At 38.3% G+C, this 16,509-nt stretch overlaps 2 protein-coding genes across 2 annotated transcripts; both read left to right on the plus strand.

Moving 5' to 3' along the window:
* Nucleotides 1-9,102: 9,102 nt before the first annotated feature.
* On the plus strand, nucleotides 9,103-10,056 carry LOC308676424 (olfactory receptor 6C3-like; the record flags this gene model as incomplete). Its single annotated transcript, XM_081342240.1, has 1 exon — nucleotides 9,103-10,056. The coding sequence occupies one exon, from the start codon at nucleotides 9,103-9,105 to the stop codon at nucleotides 10,054-10,056; it is 954 nt and encodes a 317-aa protein (XP_081198366.1).
* Nucleotides 10,057-15,203: 5,147 nt separating this feature from the next.
* LOC308676425 (olfactory receptor 6C3-like) lies at nucleotides 15,204-15,809 on the plus strand (the record flags this gene model as incomplete). The annotated part of the gene is made up of 1 exon (XM_081342241.1): nucleotides 15,204-15,809. The coding sequence occupies one exon, from the start codon at nucleotides 15,204-15,206 to the stop codon at nucleotides 15,807-15,809; it is 606 nt and encodes a 201-aa protein (XP_081198367.1).
* Between the last annotated feature and the right edge of the window lie 700 nt (nucleotides 15,810-16,509).

Raw genomic sequence — 16,509 nt, forward strand, 5'->3', positions numbered from 1 at the left:
GGTAAAATTCTTCTGAAATCTTATTGAAAAAAATGCAGGGACTTATCTAGGCAGTTGTCAGGATTGAAAATTGGATAAAAAGACACCTCTCTCTCTCTCTCTCACACACACACACACACACACACGTGTGTGTGTGTATGTATATATGTATGTGTGTGTGTGTGTTATGTGTGTGTGTGTGTGTATGTATGTATGTATGTATGTATTTCTACTGCTACTCAATGTTTGATTGAAAAACAATCTGGTCATGTGGCCGGCATGACTAGACGCCAAAGGCGCACGGAACACTGTTACCTTCCCACCGTATTTTTCTACTTGCATTTTTACGTGCTTTCGAACTGCTAAGTTGGCAGAAGCTGGGACGAGTAACAGGCGCTCACTCTGTTACATGGCACTCGGGATTCAACCCGCCAAACTGCCCACCTTCTGATCAACAAGCTCAGCGTCCTAACCCACTGAGCCACTGCGTCCCTATACATTATATACAATCTGCAAAATAATGCATATAATCATTAAAATAATGCATAGAGATGCTTTATTTTGGAGAACACTGCTTGCAGCATTGCTATTCAGGAGAAATTGCAAAAACAGATAGGAATTTGGACGGGTTACCATACAAATACATACTACATATCTCAATTCAGCGGTTAACAGTATCCCTGGAAAATCTCTATTTTGTAGATAAGCAGGATTTTTAAGCAGAAAAAAAAAGTAGCAAACGGATGCACAGGAAAATAAGTCAACAAGAAGGAGAAATTGATAAGAGTAGCTTCTGTCCTTCAGCCCTCTTTCATATAATAAGATACATTCTCTATACCAGGGGTGTCAAACTTAATTTCATTGAGTGCCACATCAGCATTGCGGTTGCCCTCAGGGGGCCGGGTGGGTATGGCCAGGGTGGGCGTGGCCTACTGGGTGGGCGTGGCTAGAGTGTGTATAGCCTACTGGGTGGGCGTGGCCAGCTCTACATCATTGGCATCAAGGGTGCCTATGGGGGCCTGGGCAGGAGTGGGACAGATCTGAGGGTCTCTGGCAGGAGGAGGGTCTCTGGGCCAGGGCCAAGGCAGTGGTGGCCGTTCCCTCACTGTTTCCAGGATGGCTTCGCGGGCCGCATGAAACCACTTCGCGGGCCGGATCTGGCCCCCGGGCCTTGTGTTTGACATGTCTGCTCTATAAGATTCTTATGAAATAATAAGAGAATAAGAGAATTGGAAGGGACCTTGGAGGTCTTCTAATCCAACCCCTTGCTTAAGCAGAAAACCTTGTACATTTCAGACAAACATTTTTCCAATCTCATCTTAAAAACCTTTTAAAATGATTCTTTATACTTGCCTGGTGCATCCTTCACAATCAGATATCCTCTTTTCACTTTCTCTATTGTTTGTTTGCAAACACCAGTTATTGCAAGACTTGTCTTCGGTGCAGACGTTCAACAGAATTTGCAAAATGGCAAAGACAAAACCGTACAAGCGGACATTAGATAATTTGTACTGTTTTCCGTATTGTTTGTGCAATGTAATAAATTATCTCTTTGGAGCAATCCTGGATTAAGAACACAGTCGTCTCCACCTGGAATAAACTTCTGAGAATATGTACTTTACATAAAATAAAACCTCAAAGGATTCAGGAAACAATTGCTAGTTCTAATTAAGCTTTATTGGGACAGGTCAGGGTGAGGTGGTGGGAAGATCAAAAAGTCAAGATGGCAATCATATCTGCGCAATTGATGTCCCATTCATATTTTAGTTATATAATGTACAGATGAAAAAGAGTGGAGTTTTGATATCCCAGCCTTCACCATCTTCTTGTCTGTGGGGTTCTTGGTGGTCTCTGGGCTTAGTTGTTTCCTTGCAGATGTTTTATTACCCAACCAGATAACATCATCCTAGCACAGGTGATGTTACCTAATTGAGTAATGAAATGTCTGCAAGGAAACAACTCCAGATCAAACCCAAGCTCAACAAACCAAGTTCAGAGAGTACCAAGGACCCCACAGTTCAACCCCGAGCTACAAATACAGGTTGTCCTCAATTTACGGCCACCATTGAGCCCAGAATTTTTGTTGCTAAGTGAGACACTTGTTAATGAATTTTGCTCCATTGTATGAGCTTTCTTGCCATAACTGTTAAATGAAACGTTGCAGTTGTTAAGTTAGTAACACGGTTGTTAAGTGAATCTGGCTTCCCCATTGACTTTGCTTGTCAAAAGGTCACAACAGGGGATCACATGATCCCAGGACACTGCAATCATCATAAATATGAGTCAGTCTGAATTTTGATCATGTGACCATGGGGATGCTACAACAGTCATAAATGTGAAAATGTGTCATTGTAACTTTGAATGTTCACAATGGAGAGTGCTTAACTATTCTTCACTTGATACTTAACAATTGTTATTATTCTGTGTTTGTGTTGACCTTTTGGTACAATCTCCAGTGCATGCTTGGACTAGAGTATGCTATGATGTTTTAAAAATACACAAACGTAAACATCTACATTGGACTATTGTAATGTTCTTTACATGGGATCCCACCTTGAAGACTAACAATAAACTGACAAGTGTAAAATATAGAGTTTCATAAGCATACTGAAACAAACCACTACTAACATGTCACATCAATATTTGGGGAACTACACTGCTTGCTTGCTTATTTCCAGGGTTATTTCAAAATTGAGGTGAGCAAATTCTGGATGTCTTGAAAGTATCTGAGATGGCTTCCTCAAAAGATAAGTTCCCCATCCAAAAAAAAATCCCCCACTGGGCAGCTTCAGTGAGTATTTTTGGTCTCCTCTCCTTAAGAGCTAGCAGAGTCATGATAGCAGTCTTCCAATATTTGAGGGGCTGCCACAAAGAAGAAGGGGTGAACCTATTTTCCAAAGCATCCAAAGGCAGGACTGATGGAAATTAATCAAGGAGAGAAGCAACCTGGAATTAAGGAAAAAATTTCTAACAATGAAACTATTAAGAGAAGCAACCTAGAAGTAAGGAGAAATTACCTGACAGTTAGAACAATTAATCAGTGGACAACTTGCCTCCAGAAGTTGTGGGTGCTCCAACACTTGAGGTTTTGAAGAAGAGATTGGACAATCATTTGTCTGAAATGGTATAGGGTTTTCTGTCTGAGAAGGGGGGTTGTACTAGAAGACCTCCAAGGTCCCTTCCAACTCTTATTCTTTTAAGAAGGGCAGAGAATGAGATTTCCAGCCCAAGATCAAAGATTTTCTGGCTATAGACCAGCATGTTGGATAGATATTTTCCCTTATTCTCTTTTGAGTGATTGATTCCATTACAATCAATAAAAGCACATTAATGCATATAAATCATATCTACAATTTACAATGATGACAACAACAATAACAATGATGACGACGATGATGTTGGAAATAACTTTGGAGGTTATCTAATCCAACCCCCTGCTCAGGCAGGAAACCCTATACCATTTCAGACAAATGGCTGTCCAGTCTCTTCTTAAAAACTTCCAGTGTTGGAGCCTTCACCACTTCTGGAGACAAGTTGTTCCACTGATTAATTATTCTAACTATCAGGAAATTTCTTCTTAGTTCCAGGTTGCTTCTCTCCTTGATTAGTTTCAATCCATTGCTTCTTGTCCTGCCTTCAGGTGCTTTGGAGAATAGCTTGACTCCCTCTTCTTTGGGGTAGACCCTGAGATATTGGAACACTGCTATCATATCCCTCCCCCCAATTTGAAAGGGTGATAACCATTTCCCAGTTACTCTTATTAGAGAAAATGTATTGCTTCTATTTATCTCTAGTAAGTAACTTTTTTTTCTATTTAACTTCTTTTCATTAAAATAAGTGGAGGAAGGAAACTACAGGAAAAGAGGCAGTAATCTGAAAATAAGTTAACTTAATTTGTGGTAAATGGAGATGAAGTTCTATTTACAATAAACACATTGATATTAATTATACATTAAGTTGTGGTTAACTATTTTTATCGATTTTTGTTTGGTGTGATTCAACATATTGAGATTTATTATGCAGGACATTTGCCATTCGTTTCATATCTAAAGGACTGCAGTAATATTTTGAGTTGTAATGATATATAAGTTGCACCTTATTAAACCATTGCAAACTCTTCTGTCTATTACAATTCCTTTATTAACTATAATAAAACAAAGTAGACTGAAGGGTCCCTGTGGACAAAATATTCCCTATTATAAATTCTTAACCTGTTAATTAATTTTCTGGAGAATAAGAGAAAGAAAAAAACATCTTCTCGCTTGTTCTTCAGTAACCTTGAGAGGAAGAGATTTAATTTTCATACACTGTGCAATAAACCATTTTCTAAAAAAAAATCCTCTTATAAAATACACAGTTTTTTTCTATTTTTATTTATTAAAAAAGTTAAAATACAAAACTCCATTTTTTTAACAGAAACAAACAGAAAACCCCACAAAACAAACAAGACATTTAAAAAGTGCATTTAAAAAATGACTAACACATATACAGATATTATTCCCCCTTAGCTGAATGCTGATAAATATATTCAGGGCTTTTTTTGGCATAGAACGCTCAGAACGGAGTTCTGGCACCTTTTTTGGATGGAACCTTGTAGGGTAGGCAAGATGGGTTGTATGACATATGTGAGTTCCGGCACCTTTTTCTTTTACAAAAAAAGCACTGAATATATTACAACAATATTAGTTTCCTACTCCTTGAGAAATAGGCCCCCATTTGTTTAAACTAATAATTCTATTTGCAGACAGGTTACCACATTAATCAGTCATCTATCCACTATATTAATGACAAAAATAGCTAGCGGGTAAAACAATAATTAAAAAAAAGCAAGATTAAAATTTCAAAACCCTCTGTTAGCAAACAGTTATTGTAATCAACTTGCAAAACGTTTACCAGTTTCTTATTTAGAAAATACAAACAGTTTTGTGACGTCTTCAGACTAAATGTTTATGGAGATTCTCAGTCATCCAGGTCACAGTTGTCCCAAAGATGCTTTTTCATGAGGCAACTGGACTTTCTAGTTTTTCCTTTGAAGATTTTTCGCTTCTCATCCAAGAAGCTTCTTCTGCAAGGAGTATAAATCCTTCCATTCCCCACCATCCAGTCAGAGCTGAAGAAGCTTCTTGGATGAGAAGCAAAACGTCTTCAAAGAAAAACAAGAAAGTCCAGTTGCCTCCTGAAAAAAAAAGCACCTTTGGGATACCTTCAGACTAGTTATCTTTACAGGTAATCCTTGACATACAATTGTAATTGACCCTGGGATTATGATTGTATGTCAGTTACTAAGTGGTCCCCATGTGACTGTGTCGTATTTTATAACCAGTTTTGAGGTTGTCATTCACTGAATCATCACAGTTTTTAAGCAAACCTGGCAGCTGTTAAGTGAATCCATTATCTGCAATGCAAGTCTTTTCTGTCAGGAACCAGAAGTAAATGCCAGATTTTGGCAAATATCGTACTAAATTGTGGCTAAATGTGACTGTAAAAGATAAAGGTAAAGGTTCCCCCGCTCATGCATGCTAGTCGTTTCCAACTCTAGGGGCCGGTGCTCATCTCCGTTTCAAAGCCGAAGAGCCAGCGCTTGTCCGAGGACGTCTCCGTGGTCATGTGGCCGGCATGACTAGACACCAAAGGCACATGGAACGCTGTTACCTTCCCACCGTAGTGGTCCCTATTTTTCTACTTGCATTTTTACGTGCTTTCAAACTGCTAGGTTGGCAGAAGCTGGGACGAGTAACAGGCGCTCACTCTGTTACACGGCACTTGGGATTCGACCCGCCAAACTGCTGACCTTCTGATCGACAAGCTCAGCGTCCTAACCCACTGAGCCACCGCGTCCCTTAATGTGACTGTAGGAAGCTACAAACACCCACCACTGTAGGCCAATTGCCCAGCAGTCAAAATGCAATCATAGGGGTGTTGTAACTTTGAATCTGGGTTTTAAGTAGTCCTGAGGAGGTCCATTGTAATTTTGGTCTTTAAATAAGTGATTGTTCATAACTTGAGGACTACCGATACTGGGGTATAAGTTCTGGGGAGCAGCAAAACGTTGGTGGCTTGTTGATTGCAGGGATGACCATAGTGTTGACAAAGTTTCTTTTTCCCAACACAATTACCCTGAAGTTAACAAGGGAATAGATAAAAAAAAAACCTGAAACTTGTCCTGTTGCCACTTTGACTCTGATGTTCACTTTCAGTTTCTTCATTCACATGCTCAGAATCTGGGTAGTTTGCCCTATGTAGAATTTGGAGGAACATATAAAAAAAGGCTAAAGTATTATACAGGTAGTCCTTGACTTGCAACTGAACCCCAAATTTTGATGGCTAAGCAAGGCAGTTGTTAAGAGGGTTGCACCTCATTTCAGACATTTTGGCCATAGTTGTTAAGCGAACGCTACAACTGTTAATTGAATCATATGGTTGTTAAGTGAATCTGGCTTACCCCATTGGCTTTGTGGTCAGAAAGCAGCTGGGAAGGTTACCACCAATGGTGCACACATGAGCCTGGGACAGTGAGATTGTCCTAAATACACCCCAGTTGGCAAGTGTGCAAATTTCAATCACATGACCAAGGGGGTCCTGTTATGGTTGTAAATGTGAAAACTGTTCATAGGTCACTTTTTTCAGTGCCAATGTAACCTCAAAGAGACATTAATCAAATAGTTGTAAGTTGAGGACTATCTGAATACATTAGAAAAAATATTAGCTTATTAGCATCCAACCTTGCTTCTCCCCTCTTTCTTCCTTTAATTCTCTGTATTTAAAGTCCTGTAAATGTGAATTCAACTCTACTTGTCAAGATGGAATGGAATGATAATAGAATGGAACAGAACAGAATAGAATAGGGAATGGAATGGAACAGAACAGAACAGAACAGAACAGAACAGAACAGAACAGAACAGAACAGAACAGAACAGAATAGAATAGAATAGAATAGAATAGAATAGAATAGAATAGAATAGAATAGAATAGAATAGAATAGAATAGAATAGAATAGAATAGAATATTTCTGGTGCACTAAACTGAATTACTGTAAGTCCCCTAGTTATTACATTATGCAGTTTCTTTGCTATTTGTTATATTGGAAATAAAATAAGAGACAATCAAATTAGCAGTGCTTAGTTATGCCACATGGGAGTTCTGTAATGAGCAGCCAATATCAACATATACCATAGTAGACATTGATTTGTATATATAGAGCTTGACCGAAAAGATATCCTAGAGAGAAAAAAAATATTTACACCTCTGGTTTGCCTGCCCTGACACATTTGTGAAGTAACTGGTGTATGTAATTTTCAAGGTATATTACCTGATTCAAAAGTCATTAGTGGAATGTATGTAGGGCCAATGATCTATCAAAATGTGTTTTGGGTTAGATAAAGGGCATATTTGGTAGAAACAAGGAATGGGGAATGTCTAGTTTAATAAAAAGGAAGACTAGGGCTGACATGATAGCAGCCTTCCAATATCTCAGGGGTTGCCCCAAAGAAGAGAGGGTCAACCCTTTTTTCCAAAGCAACTGAAGGCAGGACAAGAAGCAACGGATGGAAACTAATCAAGGAACGAAGCAATCTAGAACTAAGGAGAAACTTCCTGACAGTTAGAACAATTAATCAGTGGAATAACTTGTCTCTAGAAGTTGTGAATGCCCCAACACTGGACGTTTGGACAACCATTTCTCTAAAATGCTATAGGGTCTGCTGCTTACCTGGGGGTTGGACTAGAAGACCTCCCAGGTCCCTTCCAACTCTGCTATTTGTTATTCTGTTAAGGACTTACACTCCAGAAGGAACATATTGATTTGCTAAATATCTTCAATGAGAGGTCTTCTATCAAGATTTTACAGCATTAATATGTATGTATGTATGTATGTATGTATGTATTTTTTTAATTGTTACAATTCAGTAGTGCTTGATGAACAATGTCTTGTCTGGGATATTTTTTTGCTAAGTAATAGAAGTTAAATTTTTACTCTCTATCTCGTTTTTCTAGCCATTGGTAAACTAAGCACCCCCTTAGCAGCCTTAACAGAGCATTTGTCTGCAGTTGTTTAAAACAATTAACCAGCTTATCTTAGCTGCCTTCACCAGGTCTTGAATGATACTACGGAAAGATGAATTTCTATGAAGGAGTCAGAGACAATTTCTGTTTTTGTATCACCACTTCCCCACATTCACCATTCAGTCTTTGCTTCTGAATTACAGCACAACCTACCATTTAATAGAAATTTTCGAAGATTCTTCAATTGGGATTTAGTTAAGGGAAATATATGGACACACAGATCCTGAGGTGCCTAGCATGTTATTCACACTAGGATCATTCTCTGTTTTAGTGTTTCAGGACTGATGAACCATATAATTTATTTATTTATTTATTAATTAATTTAATTTGTATACCGCCCTTCTCCCGAAGGACTCAGGGCGGTGAACAGGGCAATACATATTAAAAAACAAGATACAAAAATTAAAAGTGATTAAACAACAATGCCCATGAATAAATTAGTACACATTAAAAAGTTAAAACAGATTTGGATGTATATTACATATTCCAAAAGATTTGTTCACTTAAAGGGCTAATGAATTAAACTGATTTAAAATCACAATGTAATGTAGAAGAAAAAGGTTGCATTCTTCTCTTTAACATTTAGACCATATATATAGAAGAAATTTCCTGACAATGAGAGCAATTAATCAGTGAAACAACCTGTACTTTAATGTTCAGAAAAACGAACACTTAAAAGTATATGACAGTTAGAAAAAAAGGGAGATTCTCACAATAACAGAACAGAGCAACAGAAATAACAGAAAATCATTTCATATTTTCACAAAATTAAATGTGAAATAAATCATTTCCTCTTTTCTTAAAATTCAGCAAAGACCCATTTCCGTAAGGTGTACTTATCATTTCATCAAATGTTCTGAAAAGAACTGATCTCCTTTCCATGTAAATATTTCTTCAGGAGACAATCCTCCTGAAGACAAAAAGACAAAAGGAACTTGAAGGAATCGGGTCATAGTGAAATTCTGGTTACCTCAGAAGTTTCAAGGTAAGGTAACTCAGCTGAATATTGATATTACATGAAAGAATCTTCTATCAATTCCTGATCACAGTTCTATAGTAACCATGAAAAGTAACGAAACGAGAATCAGTGAGTTCATACTTCTGGGCTTCACTGACGTTCGAAAACTGCAAATCCTGTTTTTCATCATCCTTCTCTTTTCCTACATCTTCACAATTACTGCAAATGCTCTGATCATCATCCTGGCCAATATAGACCACCGGCTACAAACCCCGATGTATTTCTTCCTCTGGAATTTTTCTCTTTTGGAGATTGGATTTACCACTGCTGTCACTCCCCAAACCATGTCCCATCTTTTGATGGGCCATAAAAATGTTCCCTATGTTGGTTGCATGATACAGTTTTTCATGTATTTACATCTGGGCACCACTGAGTTGTTCCTCTTAGCGGTCATGTCCTATGATAGATACCTGGCTATCTGTAACCCCTTACGCTACCCATCCATCATGCAGAAGAGTTTATGCACTTTGCTGGTTTTCTGTTGCTGGATTGGAAGCTACCTCTTCATCTTTGGTCCCTTTGTGATCTTCCTACAGCTTCCAATGTGCAACTCAAACGTCCTGGACCATTTCTTCTGTGACAACACACCATTGATACAACTCCTTTGTGGGGACACTAGACTTCTTGAACTGTTTGGGTTCGTCAATGCTGTGCTTACACTGTTGGGGACTTTAACCATTTCAGTAGTTTCCTATGTCAACATAATAAAAACTATCTTGACCATTCCATCTGCTACAGGGAGAAAGAAGGCATTTTCCACCTGTGCCTCTCACTTCATTGTTGTGTCCATCAGCTATGGGAGTTGCATCTTCCTTTATATCAACCCATCCCAGGCAAGCAGAGTAGAGTTTGGCAAAATAGTGGCCATTCTCAACACCATTGTTTCCCCTTTGCTCAATCCTTTCATTTACAGCTTGAGAAACCATCAAGTTCGGGAAGCCTTGAAAGATCTGTTGAGACAGGTTGCAGTCTTTATTAAAGGTCCAAGGAAAAACTGAGAGCATCGTTCTTTGTGGACTTGGTATATCTGTTATCTGGTTTGTGGGGATGACAAATATGCATTTACTTGGTAGTTTGAATACCATTTCTGGTCATCAAAACCTTATGGTTGAACCTGCTAATATTGTGGAATATCCATTGAGGTTCTCCTGCACTGAAGGGTCTGATAAATGTGGTCTTCATGTTAGGTTACATGTAAGTGTCTTGGAGTTTCTTTACCTGCTTCTTTCCCCCTGAATCTTAAGAGTAGAGAGATGTTTTTCAAAGGTGGAAGTTGAGGAAAGAGGATTTCCTTGGAGCACCTCAATGGTTCAGACCATAAAATCACAGGGTTAGAAGGTACTTTGGCTGTTTTCTTGTCCAGCTGTCTGCTCAGGGAAAGAGATCTTATGCCATTCAGGTCAAATGATTGTCCAATCAATTTTGGAAAACCTCCGGTGATGGAACACCCACAACTATGAGAGACAAGTTAATTGTTTTCACCATCAGAAAACCTCTCCTTACTTCTAGGTTGGATCTTTCTTTAATGAGCTTCCTCTTTTCCTTGGTCCATCCCATAAACCTTGCACCCTAAGGATGAGTGTGCAAAGAGGAATTGGTGAATATATGAAATCAAGACTAGGATGGACAAGGCCATAATTGTGTTGGAAAGAGAGGAATATCAAGCTTCAAAGAACTTTCATGCTGTTTCATCCATTACTGCTTCTTAGACTCAGGGGGAGGAGATGGGTGAATGAAATGCAGACTTCAGATATTGAGCTGCTGGTCTGTGAGAACCAAGGTCTCTCAAAAGTGGTTTACTGAGAACTAAAGACTTTCTTTCATAACAAGTGTTTAAAGCTTAATTGGAGAATGCAACCTGTTTGATTGAGGGGAGGGACACTTCTACATTTTTAATATACTGATATATTTAATATACTGATATATTTAATATACTGATTTAGGCACCAGTTAAGTAGAATTGGTTTTCCTTTCATGCGTGCTGAAATGATGTACTCAATAAAGCTTTGTATGTCAGCTATGTTTACTTTGTTGTGTTTGTCAGTTGGAATCTTGACAGTGAAATGAATCAGTAGTGAAGAGAACATGGTTGGACAAATCAGAATCCCTCAATATCCATTTTGAAGAAGGCTAACATTATAGAGTTCTGGGGAGATGGGTTCTCACCCAGGAATTCATCAGTGGATGTTCTGTTCAAGAAATCACATGTTTGCCTCTATGTTTGACTACATTCACAAACAAAAAAAATACCTATGTAGTAAAACCTCAATTTAATGACTCATGTTGGGAGGAGGAGATCTGTGCATTGCATCTGGTTTTCCACTAAATCCAAATCTATGAAACTGATCTAATTTACTCCTCCAACTAACACAAGTGACATCAATAATGTGATTCCCCAAATGATGTGCATTAATGCAAACAGCATAAATAAACAGCTGATATGCCTTATGTTTGTAGCTATATGTATATGCACAAGGACACACTTATACAGACCAAAAATATTCATTTTATGTAGCCATGTTAAGCTGATTTGGGAAAGAATGGGTAAAACAGGAGTCCAGTCTACTTCAATCTCACAAATGTGGGGATGTGTGAATGGGTTTAGGTAGAGGGGTGGGTGCCTTTAACCTTCCATTTCTATATAGGATAGAGGATAAATAGATTAGATGACAGATGATAGATAGATAGATAGATAGATAGATAGATAGATAGATAGATAGATAGATAGATAAGAGAGAGAGAGAGAAGACAAGAAAGCAGGTAGACAAATGGGGACAAATAGATAATTAATTAAACCATCAGAAACTTTGATGACAGTTTTGATTTAATTTAACCCTCTATTTGGCTTTCATATTACCCAATTTTTTCACATATGTTGGTGATGAGATTTTTCTCTACTGGATGCTGGAGAATGGAAGGATTTATATTCCTTACAGTCGTCTGGTCATTAGCACTCTTTCTGAGAGTCCTAACAATCAGATGTCTGCAAAGAATATAAATCCTCTCATTCTCCACCGTTCAGTCACAACTGAAGAAGCTTCTTGGATGAGAAGCAAAACACCTTCAAGTAAAGCAAAGAAAGTCCAGTTGCTTTTTGAAAAAGCACCTTTGGGAAAACCATGACCTCTATAACTGAGAACCTCCACAGAAGTGTCTTGGATTAGGTGAAAGGGGTCTTTGGTGGAACTAAGACAGAGCCTACATTGTTTGATTTCAGCTATTCCCCAATTTTGATATTGTTAAATGAAGAAGGACTACCACTCAAGGAAGGACATCAGGATTTGCTCAATATCTACAGCAGGAAGTTCTCAAAAGTTTCTACCTGGATTCTATAGCCTTTTGATGATTATAGTAATGGAGAAGCAACTTAAGACACCAGCATATTTGCTAAACATAATCCATTAGGGACATCAATGTAGCATCCCTCAGCTACTTAAAGCAAATGCATTTTGCCAGCTTCTCCTGAATGCCTTCTACATTTATTGAAGAAAGCATTTCTTTGATGGAGTCACACCTGTTATCTGCATATCACCACATGCTCATATTCACCTTTTCAATTTGCACATGTGAACTGCAGTACACTCTAGATTTAACAATTGTGGTTTTTTTTAAAAAGCCTTCAACTGGTATGGACAGATAAGATACCTGGACACATCAATGCTGAGGAATCTGGCTCGTTCATTCCATACTAAGATTTTCCCCTATTTTACTACTCCAAGACTGAAGAAAGATAAAGTGTGAGTATATTATATTTTTTTTTGCAAAAAAGCAAAGTTTTCTAAGCTTAGGAGCCCAATGAATTATGTGAACTTTTTTAGAAATAGGAATGGGAATATTCTTTATTGGTCAAGTGTGATTGGACAGACAAGGAAATTGTCTCTGGCACATAAGCTCTCAGTGTACATACAAAGAACAAAGAGGTAGATCATAAATCATAAGATACAAATCATAAGATACAAACAACAAGTGATAATTCAGTAGTGCTTGATGACCAACGTGTTGTCTGGGATATTTTTTTTGCTTAGTAATAGAAGTTAAATTTTTACTCTCTATCTCGTTTTTCCAGCCATTGGTAAACTAAGCACCCCTTAGCAGCCTTAACAGAGCATTTGTCTGCAGTTGTTTAAAACAATTAACCAGCTTATCTTAGCTGCCTTCACCAGGTGTTGAATGATGCTACGGAAAGGTGAATTTCTATGAAGGAGTCAGAGACAATTTCTGTCTTTGTATCACCACTTCCCCACATTCACCATTCAGTTTTTGCTTCTGAATTACAGCACAACCTACCATTTCATAGAAATTTTCGAAGATGCTTCAATTGGGATTTGGTTAAGGGAAATATATGGACACACAGATCCTGAGGTGCCTAGCATGATATTCAGACTAGGATCATCCTCTGTTTTAGAGTTTCACGACTGATGAACCATATAATTTGGATGTATATTACATATTCCAAAAGATTTGTTCACTTAAAGGGCTAATGAATTAAACTGATTTAAAATCACAATGTAATGTAGAACAAAAAGGTTACATTCTTCTCTTTAACATATAGACCATATACTGTATATAGAAGCAATTTCCTGACAATGAGAGCAATTAATCAGTGAAACAACCTGCCTCAAGAAGTTGTGGGTGCTCCAACAATGGAACTTTTTAAGAAGAGATTGGACAACCATTTGTCTGAAATGATGTAGGGTTTCCTGCCTGAGCAGGGGGTTGGACTAGATGACTTCCAAGGTACCTTCCATTATTATTATTATTATTATTATTATTATTATTATTATTATTATTATTATTATTATTATTATTATTATTATTATTATTATTATTATTATTATTATTATTATTATCTCTGTTATATTACTTTTTGTCAAAATGTACCCATGTCAGTAAAGTAGCTGAACGGTACCAATCATTTTTTAAAAAGTTATTTAGAACTGGAGGATTCACATTTTAGGGTAAATGAATGTACTTATAATTAGACTCACATACTGTAAAACATCCACAACAATTATTGTCCTTCAGTGTATATGACAATTAGAAAAAAGGCAGATTCTCACAATAGCAGAACAGAACAACAGAAATAACAGAAAATCATTTCATATTTTCACAAAATTAAATGTGAAACATAGGGACGCGGTGGCTCAGTGGGTTAGGACGCTGAGCTTGTCGATCAGATGGTCAGCAGTTTGGCGGGTCGAATCCCGAGTGCCGCGTAACAGAGTGAGCGCCTGTTGCTTGTCCCAGCTTCTGCCAACCTAGCAGTTCGAAAGGACGTAAAAATGCAAGTAGAAAAATAGGGACCACTACGGTGGGAAGGTAACAGCATTCCGTGCGCCTTTGGCGTCTAGTCATGCCAGCCACATAACCATGGAGACGTCCTCGGACAAGCGCTGGCTCTTTGGCTTTGAAACGGAGATGAGCACCGGCCCCTAGAGTTGGAAACGACTAGCATGCATGTGTGGGGGAACCTTTACCTTTACCTAAATGTGAAATAAATCATTTCCTGTTTTCCTAAAATTCAGCAAAGGCCCATTTCCGTCAGGTGTACTTATCATTTCATCAAATGTTTTGAAAAGAACTGATATCCTTTCCATGTAAATATTTCTTCAGGAGACAATCCTCCTCCTGAAAGAGAGAGAGCTGGGCATCCACAGAAGACAAAAGGAACTTGAAGGAATCGGGTCATAATGAAATTCTGGTTACCTCACAGGTTCCAAGGTAAGGTAACTCAGCTGAATATTGATATTACATGAAAGAATCTTCTATCAATTCCTGATCACAGTTCTATAGTAACCATGAAAAGTAACGAAACGAGAATCAGTGAGTTCATACTTCTGGGCTTTACAGACGTTCAAAAACTGCAGATCGTGTTTTTCATCATCCTTCTCTTTTCCTACTTCTTGACAATTACCGGAAATGCTCTGATCATCGTCCTGGCCAATATAGACCACCGGCTACACACCCCGATGTATTTCTTCCTCTGGAATTTTTCTGTTTTGGAGATTGGATTTACCACTGCTGTCACTCCCCAAACCATGTCCCATCTTTTGATGGGCCATAAAAATGTTTCCTATGTTGGTTGCATGATACAGTTTTTCATGTATTTACATCTGGGTCCACTGAGTTGTTCCTCTTAGCGGTCATGTCCTATGATAGATACCTGGCTATCTGTAACCCCTTACGCTACCCATCCATCATGCAGAAGAATTTATGCATTTTGCTGGTTTTCTGTTGCTGGATTGGAAGCTTCCTCATCATCATTGGTCACTTTGTGATCTTCCTACAGCTTCCAATGTGCAACTCAAACGTCCTGGACCATTTCTTCTGTGACAACACACCATTGATCCAACTCCTTTGTGGGGACACTAGACTTCTTGAACTGTTTGAGTTGGTCACTGCTGCATTTTCATTGTTGGGGACTTTAAGCATTTCAGTAGTTTCCTATGTCAACATAATAAAAACTATCTTGACCATCCCATCTTCTACAGGGAGAAAGAAGGCATTTTCCACCTGTGCCTCTCACTTCATTGTTGTGTCCATCACCTACGGGAGCTGCATCTTCCTTTATATCAACCCATCCCAGGCAAGCAGAGTAGAGTTTGGCAAAATAGTGGCCATTCTCAACACCATTGTTTCCCCTTTGCTCAATCCTTTCATTTACAGCTTGAGAAACCATCAAGTTCAGGAAGCCTTGAAAGATCTGTTGAGACAGGTTGCAGTCTTTATTAACGGTCCAAGGAAAACCTGAGAACATCGTTCTTTGTGGACTTGGTGTATCTGGTTTGTGAGGTTGACAAATATACATTTATTTCGTCCTTTCAAATAGCATTTCAAGTCATCAAAACCTTATGGTTGAACCTGCTATTTTTGTGGAATATCCATTGAGGTTGTCCTGCACTGAAGGGTCTGAAAAATATTGTCTTTGTGTTAGGTTACACATAAGTGTCATGGGGTTTCTTTAGGTATTATGAAAACCTGTCTGATGGTCTCAGTAGGACCTGGGACACTGCCACCATCATAAATATGAATAAGTTGTTAAGCATTTCAATTTTGATCACATGATCATGATGATGCTGCAACATTCATAAGTGTGAAGGATGATCGTAAGTCATCTTTTTCAATGCCATTGTAACTTTGAAAGGTCACTTGTAAGTGAAGTGGATAGTTAACAGAATCTCTCAAGAACCATACTGAAGGAAGATATTCCTGAAATATATGAAAGTGGTTTATAAAGGTTATAAACCTTTATAAGGCTATAAAAGTTCCTATAGAGGGGCAGTTGAGAGCATTCTGTCACATTGCATTACAGTCTGGTTTGGAAGCCTTACTGCTTCAGACAGGAAGGCGGTGCAGAGAGTGGTGAGGACGGCAAAAAAGGTTATTGGCAGTTCACTCCCTTCTATCCAGGACATGGCATATAAGCAATGCTTGAGCAAGGTCTGCAGTAT

Source organism: Vipera berus (genome assembly GCF_964194415.1).
Source record: "Vipera berus genome assembly, chromosome: W".
NCBI classification, from domain to species: domain Eukaryota; kingdom Metazoa; phylum Chordata; class Lepidosauria; order Squamata; family Viperidae; genus Vipera; species Vipera berus.